This window comes from Saccostrea cucullata, unplaced genomic scaffold (assembly GCF_032062105.1).
Source record: "Saccostrea cucullata isolate Sc308-1 unplaced genomic scaffold, CSIRO_AGI_Scuc_v1 ctg60, whole genome shotgun sequence".
Lineage (NCBI taxonomy): Eukaryota > Metazoa > Mollusca > Bivalvia > Ostreida > Ostreidae > Saccostrea > Saccostrea cuccullata.
Genome location: NW_026931414.1, coordinates 1,127 through 14,814, shown reverse-complemented (window position 1 = coordinate 14,814; position 13,688 = coordinate 1,127). Strand labels below are relative to the sequence as shown.

At 35.8% G+C, this 13,688-nt stretch overlaps 2 protein-coding genes across 2 annotated transcripts; both read right to left on the bottom strand.

Moving 5' to 3' along the window:
- Nucleotides 1-351: 351 nt before the first annotated feature.
- Nucleotides 352-4,099, bottom strand: LOC134232564 (uridylate-specific endoribonuclease D-like). The gene is made up of 5 exons (XM_062714555.1): nt 3,926-4,099; nt 3,075-3,237; nt 2,285-2,487; nt 1,211-1,440; nt 352-803 (listed from the first exon to the last, which is right to left on the bottom strand). The coding sequence occupies exons 1-5, from the start codon at nt 3,960-3,962 to the stop codon at nt 573-575; spliced, it is 864 nt and encodes a 287-aa protein (XP_062570539.1). The 5' UTR covers nt 3,963-4,099; the 3' UTR covers nt 352-572.
- Nucleotides 4,100-5,015: 916 nt separating this feature from the next.
- Nucleotides 5,016-13,392, bottom strand: LOC134232558 (E3 ubiquitin-protein ligase MIB2-like). The gene is made up of 18 exons (XM_062714549.1): nt 13,191-13,392; nt 12,942-13,113; nt 11,888-11,994; nt 11,613-11,810; nt 10,333-10,475; nt 9,730-9,834; nt 9,526-9,630; nt 9,215-9,377; nt 8,918-9,075; nt 8,672-8,820; nt 8,022-8,178; nt 7,749-7,903; nt 6,843-6,972; nt 6,288-6,390; nt 6,119-6,198; nt 5,855-6,030; nt 5,523-5,749; nt 5,016-5,441 (listed from the first exon to the last, which is right to left on the bottom strand). The coding sequence occupies exons 1-18, from the start codon at nt 13,390-13,392 to the stop codon at nt 5,389-5,391; spliced, it is 2,583 nt and encodes an 860-aa protein (XP_062570533.1). The 3' UTR covers nt 5,016-5,388.
- Nucleotides 13,393-13,688: the final 296 nt, after the last annotated feature.

Genomic DNA, 13,688 nt, shown 5'->3' with positions numbered 1-13,688 from the left:
AAATTCTTTAAACATCTTCTTTTCAAGAAGGACAAAGCCATAATTCATCATATTTATATGGAAGCATGCTCAAGTAGTGTAGATTCAAATTTGTTCAAATCATGACCCCCAGGGGTAGGGCTTGGCCAAAATGGCCAACCAAAGATTATATAGGAAAATTCTTTAAAAATTATTTTCTAACAAATAGCAAATCCATGATTGGTCATGGGACTACTTTTGGATTTAAACTTTACAATAAAAAGCCATCTTCTACTTTTTCCTACCCTTAGTGCTCAGGTGAGCGATGTGGCCCATGGGCCTCTTGTTCAAAAGTTTTTCACCTCAAAATTTTAACAATTTTCAGAAGAAATTTGATATTTTTAATACAAATTCCTCAATGACCTTCAAAATGGAGTCTTAGTAGTGAACTTGAAGCATAATGTAACAATTTGTAGAGAAACTCAAACAAAAGGCCATTGCACAGTATCAATTATCTTGAGCAGTGTTAAGATGATAAAGTACATAAAAAGGCTACTTTGCTAAATTAAACCAAAGTCATAATAAAATATGTCTAATTAAATTGTACATGTGCATCAGTTGATATATGCTGTGGCTATTAAATCCGTGTAATGTCCGAATGGCACGGTATAGGTTTTGACATCCATGTTGTGCCCAGCCATTGTGAATCTGCAGTCACCGTTACGTCGTACAAAGAAGCAGACGGTATACATGGCGAGGTCAAACTCAGGACTCGAGCCAACTATGAAGGAACTGAGGGATTTTATCTGATGATGCCACTGGAAATGAGTAGCTATAATTTCCGGCTATATAAATTAATAAAAAATAAGGAATTAATAAAATAAGTATTCTATATAAAATTCTACTGCAGTATTTAAATTTCCTTGCTTTTCAGAAATATGAATTTCTCTAAATTTAAGGATAAAAACATAAGGAACGGTTTTTTTTCTTCTATAGAAGTCTGCAGTATTTCTCATACCGGAAAAATGGGAGAGTTTTGTCAGATTTTGTTTCAATGCCCAATTTGCATAGAATTAACACAGAAAACGATGATTATTTGATGCAAAATCGCATGTTTAATCATCAACGAAAACTTACGATTTCTTTATATTCTGAGAAATGATGAATTATGTTCATTTGCATTCAAAATCAGTCAGAAAATGTATTTCAATCAATGCATCAAATTTTTTGTTTAAAATGATTAATTGCTCACATGTTTTGTGTAGACAAAGCCAAGATAGTTAAGGTTTCCATGCTTTTCTTCGAGATAATACTGGATCCAGTTGTGGAAACCGTCCACTTTGGAGCTCGTAGTTTCTCCAACAAAAACGTGTTCAAATCCACTTGTATCTTCATGTGTCGTATGAGATGATCGCGGGTAAAAATCAAACCAAATTTTCCTCAGAGTACTCATAAAGGCTGACATCGAACTCCCAGTGTACCCTTTATATCAAAATGTATATAATAATTACTTTAACTACATCTGCAATTATAGTAATTTGACGGCTGATTTTGTCAGCAGTATCTAGTAAAGCAAAACGTTGAACGAGGGACTCTTTAATATGACATGAACGTTCAATCTATACTATTAATGCACAAGCACTTGACATTTTTAACATTTTTTTTTCATAAGAAACAAGATGTGTTTGTGAAACACTATGCGCCCGGCGGCAACAAAGTTTTAAAAAAACTATTTTCAGCAGATAAGTGAAAGTCAAGGTCACAAGGTCATTGACCTTGATGTCAATTGAAGAACTTCATTAGTGGAGTAAGCACACCAAATATGAAGTCTCTATCTCTCATGGTTCAGAAGTTATGGTGAAAATTGTGTAAAATCTATTTGTAGCATATAGGACACAGTCAAGGTCACAACTCACAAGGCCATTGACCTTGGTGTCATTTGAAAGAGCGTCACTGGTGGAGTAAGGATATCAAATATGTAGTCTCGTCTCTATCTCTCATGGTTCAAAAGATATGGCGAAAATTCAAAAAAGATATTTTTAGCAAATAGGTCATAGTCAAGGTCACAAGGTCATTGATCTTGGTGTCATTTGAAAGAACTTTATTGGTGGAGTATGCATACGAAATATGAAGTCTCTATCTTTCATGGTTCAGAAATTATGGCGAAGGTTAATGTTGACAACAGACAGACAGACAAACAGACAGGACAAAAACAATATACGCCTCGGATCTATCGATCCGGGCGCATAAAAATATCCGCTTTATAATACTAATATCAGTCAAGTGCCTATTTGATAATGAACATGTACTGTAAAGAGTCAAAAACCTTTGGAATGTAGGAACTGTTGCGCCAGTTTCATAACACTTGTTTGAGAAATCTGTGAGAGAAACAGGGAGACTTCTGAGTCCTCGGCCGTTGTTTGGTACTCAGTTGTCCCGGTCCTATAGTGGTAGTTGTTCAGAAGAGAAATAAACGTGGAATAAGTTGGTCTATGAAATAGGTGACCCTCATTTACATAGCTAAAGAACCTGGAAAATAGAGCAGTCCATCATTTTGTATAACACATACAAAAATCTTGTTCATACATGGATTCTTATTTTGAATGGAAATGACATAAATAATCTATACCTAAAATATAAAGAAATTGTAAGTTGTCTTTGGTGGTCAGATATTCGACATTGTTCCATTTTTTCTTATTCATGTAATTATTCAGCAAATCTCACAAAAATTGTCCTAATTTACTTGGAAAATACCATTTAAGTTACCTACTTGAATATCAGTCTATGAGAAATATTGCTGACTTATCAAAAAAATTGTGTTATTTATCCTTAAGATGACAAGGTTCATCGAATGTCTAATAATATGAATAAGAGAGATAACTCTACTTACTCTATAATGTTTATATAATTTTCAAGTAAAATAACATTTCTATCAAATTTTGTCCCATAGGGTATGCAAAAATATGTGCATTTTAATTATGAAGTAGACTACTTTTGGAAAATCAGAAGCGTTAAAGCAAGATGCTGAGTGAGCAGAGGGAAGTTGAACCTTAAAGTGCTTAAAGACTCATCCGGCATTTTTAGTCGTTCGAGATATTATTATAAACATAACTCACCTGTCAGGGGCATAATCCACACCCGACTTCCCAGTTGCAGAATGACCTTGAAGGTTATATCTGACGTCATGAGAACTTGCCCGGTTTACGTCTTCGTTCCAGAGGTTGGTCATAAATTGAGAAAGTTCGCCGTCCGCCACAAGGGCTGTTGTTCTCGCAAAACCTACATATTATTTGAATTTTAATACTACATACAGCCAGAAATCCAGTATCGAAGACAAAGTGGCAAATTTATTACTAGTAATAAAAACTAATAACTGATTCTGCAGATTGACAAATTATATACAAGGTATTAGTATTTCAACGGAGGAAAGAAGTAAATAGGAAAGTGCTCGACATCATTTCAATATATGCATGTTTCATCAAGAAGTCTATCAGAAAAAAATATAACACCTCTACATATTTGTACTTAAAAAGGAAGACGAAGAGAGATGTAACACCCAGGGCTTGAAATACTTTTTGCTTTAACCATGCAAAAGGAATGCGCATGCATGAAGGTCTTTCAGACAACAGACAAATCTCTGACACTTGAGCCTTTGAAGATAAGGCGGCAATTTGTGTAAGTTGATGAAGTTTTATGAAAATATTAAAAACAGTTTTTTCTCCAAATTGTGCTTAATGTAAAAACAATTTATTGTGAGGTCAATTATTTATACAGAAAGTCAAAGTGAGGCAATTTTGACAACTGGATAACTGTTATACCGGTACATTGCAACTTTCCACAAACACACTGATCGAACGAGATAACGTAGGCATGATGTAAAGATTCTAAACAAACACAAATAAAACAGCTTGAACATATCTACGTAGGACGAGCGTATTTGAATTTTGATTACTTGCTTCATTTTTACCTGCGACATAGAAAAGAAAGACACACATTAATTCCATGGCATCACCTTGAAATGTACGGTCTCCCCACTGATAACAGTCATGTAATACTTCGTGGTTTTGAATTCTATTTCGGACATAAATAAGTGTCAGCGGTTATTCTGAATATTCTGTATTTTCACACTCTTTGATATACCATAAATTCTGTTTTAGATCAAATTGTGTGAATTTTTGAAAAAGACTAGTTTAGGGTTATATTCATGACCCCGTAATAGAAGATTCGGGGATGTATAGTTTTGTCCTGTCCGTCCGTCTCTCTGTTTTCCCGCAAAAACTTTAACCTTGTCTATATGACTTTTGAGTGGATGGGGTTATGGCTTTCATATTTCACGGGTGTATTACTTGTGACAAGACCTCTCTTAGGGTACCACTAAATTTGACTTTGGAGTGTGAAACACTTTTACCAAAAAAAAAAAATTAACTTTAACAATGCTCATAACTTTTGAAAAGTTGGTGCAAGGGCTTTCATCCTTCACACGAGTATTCACTGCGACAAGACCTTTCAAAGGGTATAAATAGTTTTGACCTTGACCTTAGAGTTTGACCCACTTTTAAGAAAACTTTAACTTTGGCCATACATGTACACCATTTGAACGGTTAGTACTTACTCTTTTATGTTTCACAAGTATAATACTTGTATCTTCGAATATCAACAATTTTGACATTTTGACCCTGACCTCGGAGTTTGACTTGCATTTGCGAAACTTCGACCCACGCTATAAGCTGCAATACGGGTGCGTCAGTATTTAACAAACACATCTTGTTTATTATATCTTATCGTCTCCTCCTTTCGCAAATGCGGCGGGGCAATGCATCTCATTTTATCAGTCGTCTGTCTGTCACAAAAACTTTCAAAAGCGGCGAAAGTTTACAAACTCTACATACGCGTTCCTTACATTGATACAGTTTAGAAATTATCCAGGACCTCTTTATTGTACACTATTGTACCTGAGTAGTAATTTTCTGTTTTTTCATCTTCTGAGAAACCTTACAGTCTTATCAATTGAAAAAAAAACATTATTTTTAAAAACATTTTTATTGAAAATCGTAAAGCTGTACGTTTTTGGGATGTCAAATAATGTACAAGTACATATATACGGACGGGTTAGCACGCATTTTATTCCTATATATATCAGCATTTCTGCGTATACATTAAATGGATTTGGGAAGTAAACAAATAACATCTTTACATTATACACGTGCATAACGCTATAAGGATAAATATAGTTACTTTTAATAATAATAGTAAACCAAACAAATATTTACATAATAAGGCAATAACTATTTCAGTTTCTTTTAATGCCACATGGACAATTATTTATTCGTAAGTATTTTATGGTGTTATAGTCCATGCAAAATACAACTTCTTATTCCATCACACTGATTTTATAAAAGTTCTCTTTAAAGTTGTTGATTGTATTAGCGGCTACTGGACTTTGCAAAGGTCTTCTAAACTGAGGGGTTGTAAAACATTTCCTTCTAAAAGAAAAATAAAAAGCTCATTAAGTCAGAGTACATACAATAAATCGCAGGAATATACCAAAACTGTGAAAAACTTACGAGGATCGAGTCGCCGATTAATCGTCTGAAGGCATACCGGACATTCCTCCGTCCGGAAACTGCAGTTTGGACATAAGCATCTGTGGCCACAAGGGTCATTAGTAACACTTCCGGTCTGTTGGAAGCACATGAAGCAGGGTACAACCATTTGCTGCTGAAACATCAGCTGTTCCTTTCTACCGGACGATGGCCGGTCACGGCCTCCCTGTTCCCTTCGTCTTTTTGACCTTGCAAATAGAACAGATAATTGTGAAGAAAATATGTTAATTAAAACTATGCATTAGTTTTTATTAATAAAATATTGTTTAACAAATGCTAGAACTGGAACTTACACAGAATCGGCGTGTTGTTGTACAGCAGCTTTGACGTCTGCTTCTGTGGCTAGGTCTATGGCTTGTTGGCCTTTTTTGTTCCTCTGATCGATCTTGGCACCAAATTCTATCAACATGCAGGCAATCTTCACTCTTTCTGTCTTAGTCTGAACTTGACGCCCCATCAAGATCAACAGCTGTATTAAAACAAAAAGGACTGTTTGCATATATCAGTGATGTACCAGGTATTTGAAAAAAAAAACGGAAAATACCAAGTCTCCTCACCATTGGCTGTGATCGCACGCCTCCTAGAGCACAGTGAAGTGGCGTGTTACCATCGTTATCAGAGATAGAAATATTCGCACCTTGAAGAAAAAGGCAAAATTACAACTTACAAATTGGTTAAATATGTTTTAAAAAGTCTTGAATGAAAAATCCTCAACAGTGAAATTACCATGATCGAGGAGAATTTTAACCATATCGTAGTACGCCTCGATACAGGCCAAGTGAAGGGGTGTTCTTCCCACCTTGTTCGGCTTATTGGGATCAGCTTTTCCCTGCAGAGTTATAATACGTGGTATACTCATAAACAATTACAACTATTTTAAAAAAGAGAATAGTTCCCTATTATAATTTTAAGAGGAAAAAATAACAACAATCGTCTCCCTTAAAATGCACAATCTAAGCAGTATTCAATCCCTTAGGTTAACCATCTATACATTACTAATTCCCTTAGGATGAACCATCTGTACAACATTCAATCCCTTATGATGAACAATCTTTACAATGCTCAATCCCTATACAATACTCATTTCCTAATAATGAACAATAAATAAAACACTACATCAACTTCCTTAAGATGAACAATCTATACAATATACTCATTCCCTATAATAATGAACAATCTATACAATATACTCATTCCCAATAATAATGAACAATCTATATAACATTGCACTCCCTGTACTAGTATTCCTTAGTTAAGATGAGCCATATATGCAATACTCACTTGTAGGATCAGAATTGTGGCTATCTCGGTCTTATTATTCAAAGCAGCAACATGGAGTGCTGTGTTGCTCTTGTTTGATTCTGGTTCATTTGTCATTTCTGGACATTTTGCTGTGATTTTATTCATTGCCCTGAAATTCGTTTATGACTAACAGTTCAGACAGCTTAAATTGCATGTACGAGTACAGATATTTAAGTCAAGGTTTAACAAGACTTCTATTTAAAACTTCAAACAGAGTTGCTGTTATAAAAATGAATACTTTTTATTCTTCCGTAATAGCAGATGAGAGGATATATAGTTTTTGCCCTGTTCCTCTGTCTGTCTAGCTGTTTGTCGGCAATTTTTTACCCCTTTTATTTCACATGTGTATTTCTTGTGACAAGGCCTTTCTTAATGTTCCAACATAATTGACCTCTTCACCTTGACGTTTGACCCACTTTTGCAAGAATTTATAAAACTTTAACCTTGGCCAAGGGCATAACTTTTGAACTGTTGGCGTTCATACTTCAGATGTATATTGAAGTGTGACAAAACATTTCATTGGAAATTGACATGAATGTAGCTTTAAGAGACCAGGTCTTTTACAACTTGGAATTCCGATGGGCACTAATTACGTTCCTTTATTAGCTGACCTGTTTTTTTTAATTCCATATAAATCAGAATTTATTAAAAGGAAAATAATTAACATGTAGAAGAAAACACTTCATAGATTGCTTTTAAAGACGGATTTTAATGGATTGCTGATTTCTTTCTAATGTTAAATTTTGTGAAAATAATATACTGAGAAGCGATTTTGTCTATATACCATGTATTTTTTTTTTCACGATCATGAATGTAGATCTTTAATATACCATATCATTTATAGCAGAGAGAATAAAGAAAATAATATTTTATCTATCAACATACGTTTTATTTCCTTTCAGAGCGGCAAATATGAGAGCGTTAAAGCCGTTTTTGTTGACAAGCCTAAAATTAATATCCTTGACATCAGCAATTAGGGAAATAAGAGCGTCCAGGCCATTTTCAATCGCATCATGTAGGGGTGTATCTCGAACAACGTCCTAATAATGAAAAAAAATAACGATTACATCGATCCTTATTGTACAACCAAAGGATTAGAAAGAAACATGAAATAATAAAACATAGTAAGCAAATGTAACCTTTGTACGTAAAGTATACCTGAACATTTACGCTACATTTATATGCAATCAAGAGTTTAGCTGGTTCCTCAAAACCAGATTTTGCGGCCACGTGAATGGCTGTCCTTCCGTTTTTGTTCGCAGCATTGACGTCACACCCTGCTTCAAGCAATATCTTGACAGTGGTGGATTTGTTCCTGAAATATTACATTGTCATATATAATATATACAAGTAAATTATAATAAAAGTACTATGACTATGCCTGAGCTTGCAAACTAATAACCCACACCCCATGTGAGCAATATGATAATTTAAGTAAATTAAAGTTTTATAGAATTTTTGGACTAATAAGTACATCGTAACCTTCAAACAAGGTTTCTTGATCAATGAAATACTAGTACTTGGCTTAAATGTAGCTGATGAAATCTTGGGGTGTCCTATATCTCCCTAAAACAAAGTTAATCAAGTGGACTAAAGACTGTAGGGATGAAATAGTGAAGTTCTTGTCAGGTCCAAGGTTCTTGTAAGTATAGAACAATGTCATAACTTTGCAATGGGGTACGGACTCAAACATTTTTAGGCCACAGAAAATTACAGTTCAGTTTTAAAGCAAACACGTACTTGGGTTTGTCTCAACACATTTTGTTCCCGTATGTCAGCATTAACATCCCTTTCATCTTCATACTTACGCAGAAACAGAGGCCAGTAATGCCGTATTTCCGTTTTGGTCCGTTTGGTCCACTTTTGCTCCACTGGCAATCAAAATCTTAACAACGCCATCATGTCCTTCAAATGATGCAGCAATCAACGCCGTTGTTCCTTTTATTTGCATATTACACTGGTTTTATAAAGATGGGGAAAATTAAAGAAAAGATAACAAATTCAAAAGCAAAAACTCACCAGATTTTTATTTCGGGTGAGAACAAAGTGCTTACCAGGTTTGGTTCCCCTTTGACCATTTGTGACACCATTTTATCGTCTCCATCAGCCGCCATTCTGAGAAACTGTTCAGGGGACAGTCTGCTTTTCTGGGCTTGTAGTATTCGCAGTTGCTCTAGTAATAACCCCAATCCATTCGCTAAGCCAGCAGTTGCTGAAATACGATATACTCTAGAATATCATTCATTTTAAGCATTAATATAGAATTTATTCATTTTTTTCAACCAATGTTGAAATATAACTTAAAATTAAAAGGTGGTAATAGTTTCCTCAACAAGGGAATTTTTACAAACCAACGGATAAAGAGAGATCCTCCTCTTCCTCCATCTCGTCGACCTGAGCCCCGGGGCACGGGGTCAAGCAGGCCACATTAAATACCCAGTGTTTCCTCCCGAAGGACACTACTACATCATTCTTAGGAGTGATTCGGGCTATCTTACCTACTTTGCCCAAAACCTGGTATGTGGTAATTATCAAAATACTTGTAATTAATTACATCAAATTTGAACTTGTAATTAATTACATCAAATTTCAATCTATTATCATCATGTATCTGATAATTAATCGATTTTTAAAAATTCATTTTTGCTTTTCATTAATATACCTTGGACATATTTGGATTCCACTCTCCGTGGCCTTTCTGGAGGGCTTCAACTTTTTGTTGGTCATTTTTTACACGGACAGTCTCCCCCGCGGCCACCCTCCAAACCTGCCAAAGAGTAACGCGAACCACTACAATATATATCATTTCTTATACCAGTGGTTATTAAAGTAATACGATGTATACGTTTGTTCTATATGTACGTACTTTGCTTAGAGCCTTTGGGTTGAAGACCCATCTGTTGTCCTGGAATTTGACGACAATTCCCCCGTTGTCTGTAAAACCATCGATTATACCACGTTTCCCTATGGCCTAAAAGTACCCAGTGGTACCGGTATATTAAAAAGATGTTTGAGATGAAAACCCATTAAGCTGGAATGCTTGAAAAGATTTTAGAATGATATGGTCTAGAGTTCGAATCATTTTCGGGGTTTTATTACATTTCTAGTGTACTTTTAAAATAAAAAGAACATGAATCCCGATTTTTGTCGCACCTATAGACTTGATCCAACTCTCGTATACCTTTACAGTATATAATATATGTATGTAAACAAATGCTAAGAGACAGTAAGACAGGTACAGGGACGATACGTAGACAGCTATGAAGAGAAGTGGCTCAGGTGAGTTATTATGCATCTTTAAGCAAATGGTCAAATCCGGATTCCCTTCATCAGTTGTTACATTATTTTCATTACCCATACTACACCATATCTTCTTGTTCTCTAAACAGATGCATATCCTTTGATAAAAGAATTGATTTTTTATGAATTTAACGGTGTATTGAATAATTGAATATCGCTATTAACTCACACTTTCCATCTCGTCATGAAACCCCCCGAAATTTTTCTGTGCTTCCTTTAATTCTGCTTTAGAAAGGGTGATGCAGACTTGGTCGCCAATTTTTACACCAACAGTTGACTGAGTAGTTACCTGATTCTTAATCAAATCAAGATCTGAAATATTAAAAAACAAGAGGCCCATGGGCCACATCGCTCACCTGAGTAATTTGGGTGATGCAGTTCTTTACCAGATTTCCCCTCTTGCTATACCTATCGTGCCCCCTACCCCCTTCCTTTTCATGATTTTAACACTAGTGGTTCTTGAGAAGAAGATATTTAAAGATTTGTTCTATATACATTTCTATGTAAAACTTGGTTTCCCTATTGTGGCCCCACCCTACCCCCCGGGGTCATGAAATTTACAATTTAATATCTACACTACCCAAGGATGTTTCCACATAAGTTTCAGCTTTCCTGGCCTAGTGGTTCTTGAGAAGAAGATTTTTAAAGATTTGTTCTATACATTTCTATGTAAAACTTGGATTCTCTATTGTTGCCACGCCCTACCCCCGGGGGTCATGATTTAAAAATTTAATATCTACACTACCCAAGGATGCTTTCACATAAGTTTCAGCTTTCCTGGCCCAGTGGTTCTTGAGAAGAAGATTTTTAAAGATTTGTTCTATATATATATTTCTATGTAAAAATTGGATTCCCTATTGTGGCTCCGCCCTACCCCCGGGGGTCATGATTTTTTACAATTTAATATCTACACTACCCAAAGATATTTCCACTTAAATTTCAGCTTTCCTGGCCCAGTGGTTCTTGAGAAGAATTTTTTTTTTAATGACCCCACCCTATTTTTGTCTTTTCTTGATTATCTCCTCTTGTAAGAGGACTTGGTCCTTTAATTTAACATTTTAAACTCCTCTTTACCCAAGATGCTTTGTACCAAGTTTGGTTAAAATTGGTCCATTGGTTCTTGAGAAGAAGTCGAAAATGTGAAAAGTTTACACACGCACAGCCAGACAGCCGGACGGACGGACGACGGCCAAAATGTGAACAGAAAAGCTCACTAGAGCCTTCGGCTCAGGTGAGCTAAAAAGACAATCACCACCGTATCTATAAATACCACTGAATACCATTAAAGTAAGGCAAAATGCTGGCACCTATCTCCACTCCACCACACAGTATCTACGAGAGACATATACTATGATGGCGCACCACATTGCGTCATCTTCGTATACCGAACTGGAAAATTTTGTGAATGGTTTTTATTCTATGAATAACTGCATGCCAGATTATACTTGCCTAGCAGTGGAAGGTGTTCACGATAATATTCAAATCCTCTCGCCACTTCTTTGCAGGCAAGATCAACTTTCCCCTTGAATCCAATGCGATAAGCAAACACTTTTCCTGAAGGCCAAATGACTCCAACAGCGTTACGGTGAGACATATCCTTTTTGAAACTGCGAATGTCCCGTACAGTTCCCACCGCCCCACTTCCACCTTAAACAAGAACATCAAATGTACGTATTGCTGTAATCCAATTTTTACATTATTTTTATATTAATTGTAAGTCGTACCGTCTTGGTCTTCGTAATCCCAATCTCTTCCCCTGGTGACTTTGGCTCCAGGATACATTCCAAATGACCTCATGGCCAGACTTGAGAAGCGTTTTTGGACTTCGACTCTAAATAAATATTTTTTCTTTAAATGACGTTTTAAAGGCGTACAGTCATTGATACTTAGGGGACGACCATTTGATTCTGAGAGGGGGGTGTCAATCCTGTTTTCGGGTTGGATTATTTATTTTGATGCCAGTCAAGAGGACAGAATTTTGATTTTCTTCTTCATTGGAAAAAATGACTAAAAAAGCAAATAAAAAGGTAAAAATGTCCAAGTTCGTGATTGTACTGTTGATGTTGTGCGTGTAAGGGTGTGTGTGTGTGTGTGGGGGGGGGGGGTAATCAGTCATGATTAGATTCTTATTTTCGTGCCATCTGAGATTAACTTATTTATTCTCAACATTTTCAAGACCAGATTTTTTTAATTTCCCCAATCCCTTGGCATCTCCCGAATCAATGGTTGTCAACTAACAGTACACAGTGTCTAAAGAAGACGGACCTTCCAAATCAAACCTACCACTCCGAGAAGCTTAGTACAATTAACCTTGTCATATGACACGCTATCACTGGGACTTAACTCGTTGACATAGTATATTTCAACAGTGTGTGAATAAAAGGCTGTGTAAATTTCAGACGCTAATTAGGTAACGTCGAGAATACCACGCCTTAATTACTGAAAGTCCAAAGTTATCTGAGAATTGTCCTACTCAGCAAATATGACAAGCCATTTGTAGGCTAGGATATTAAAAAAAATGCTAACCACATCATTAAGGATTTTGATAAAGAAAATTAGTCTTGTGTTAATGATCATTTAAAAACTTACGCATCTAACTCAAATTTTGACAGAAAATATGGCCATTTAGAAAATGAAATTATTAGAGAACACTTTGGAGGAAACAATGATTAAAATCATTGATGATCCTCTTCCACATCAGTCCTTATTATAACAGGTGTGTATATTTACACACAATTACGTAAGTGTAAGTCCACTTTGTTTTAATAAAACACTAACCCTTCTGCATTTGGCATAGTATATCTGACAAACTCGTGTTCCATGTCGTGTTTGCCTCTGAAGTAACAAATGGTACAGAGGTCGGTGTCTTTACAGATTTTGCACTCCCAGCACATTCCATAGAAAATTTCCCACTGACATTCCGAACATTTCTTGTTTTTAAAAACAATTCCTAAAAAAATAACAATTAAACAAATGCATTAAAAAAAAGAAAATGAAAAACAATACTTGTAGAACTAAAGTACTGACCTATGGAAGCATTATCGAACACTCTCAGATCATATTTGTTGTCTTTTCCGATCCGGCAGGTTGTAATATTTCCAATGTCCCAGATCACATTCACGACAGCCTCCCTCTCACTGACGATCACTACCGTCCCTAAATGCCCCTCCCCTCCATCCCCGTCCCCCTGAGTCCAGTCCGGTCCCCGCACTACACGGAGTCCCGCCATCTTCAAGAAACGGAAAAATAAGAAAGGATCCTAAATGAACAACAAAATACCTAAAACAAAACTTTATTGACGGATTTTATATTATTTATGTTGTCAGATGTGACATATTTTTCAACGGATTGGAAAATTTCCAATACGGGAAGCAAAAGTACAAAAAAAATTTCGCTTTCCATATTCTTCAAAATTATAGATACAACAAAGGCTTGAGAAAATATAGCTACGGTTGTGGAAACTGTCATGCTGAAATGTTACTCTGTTGCAATTGAAAAAAAACATACCTTTTCATTTTGTAGCAG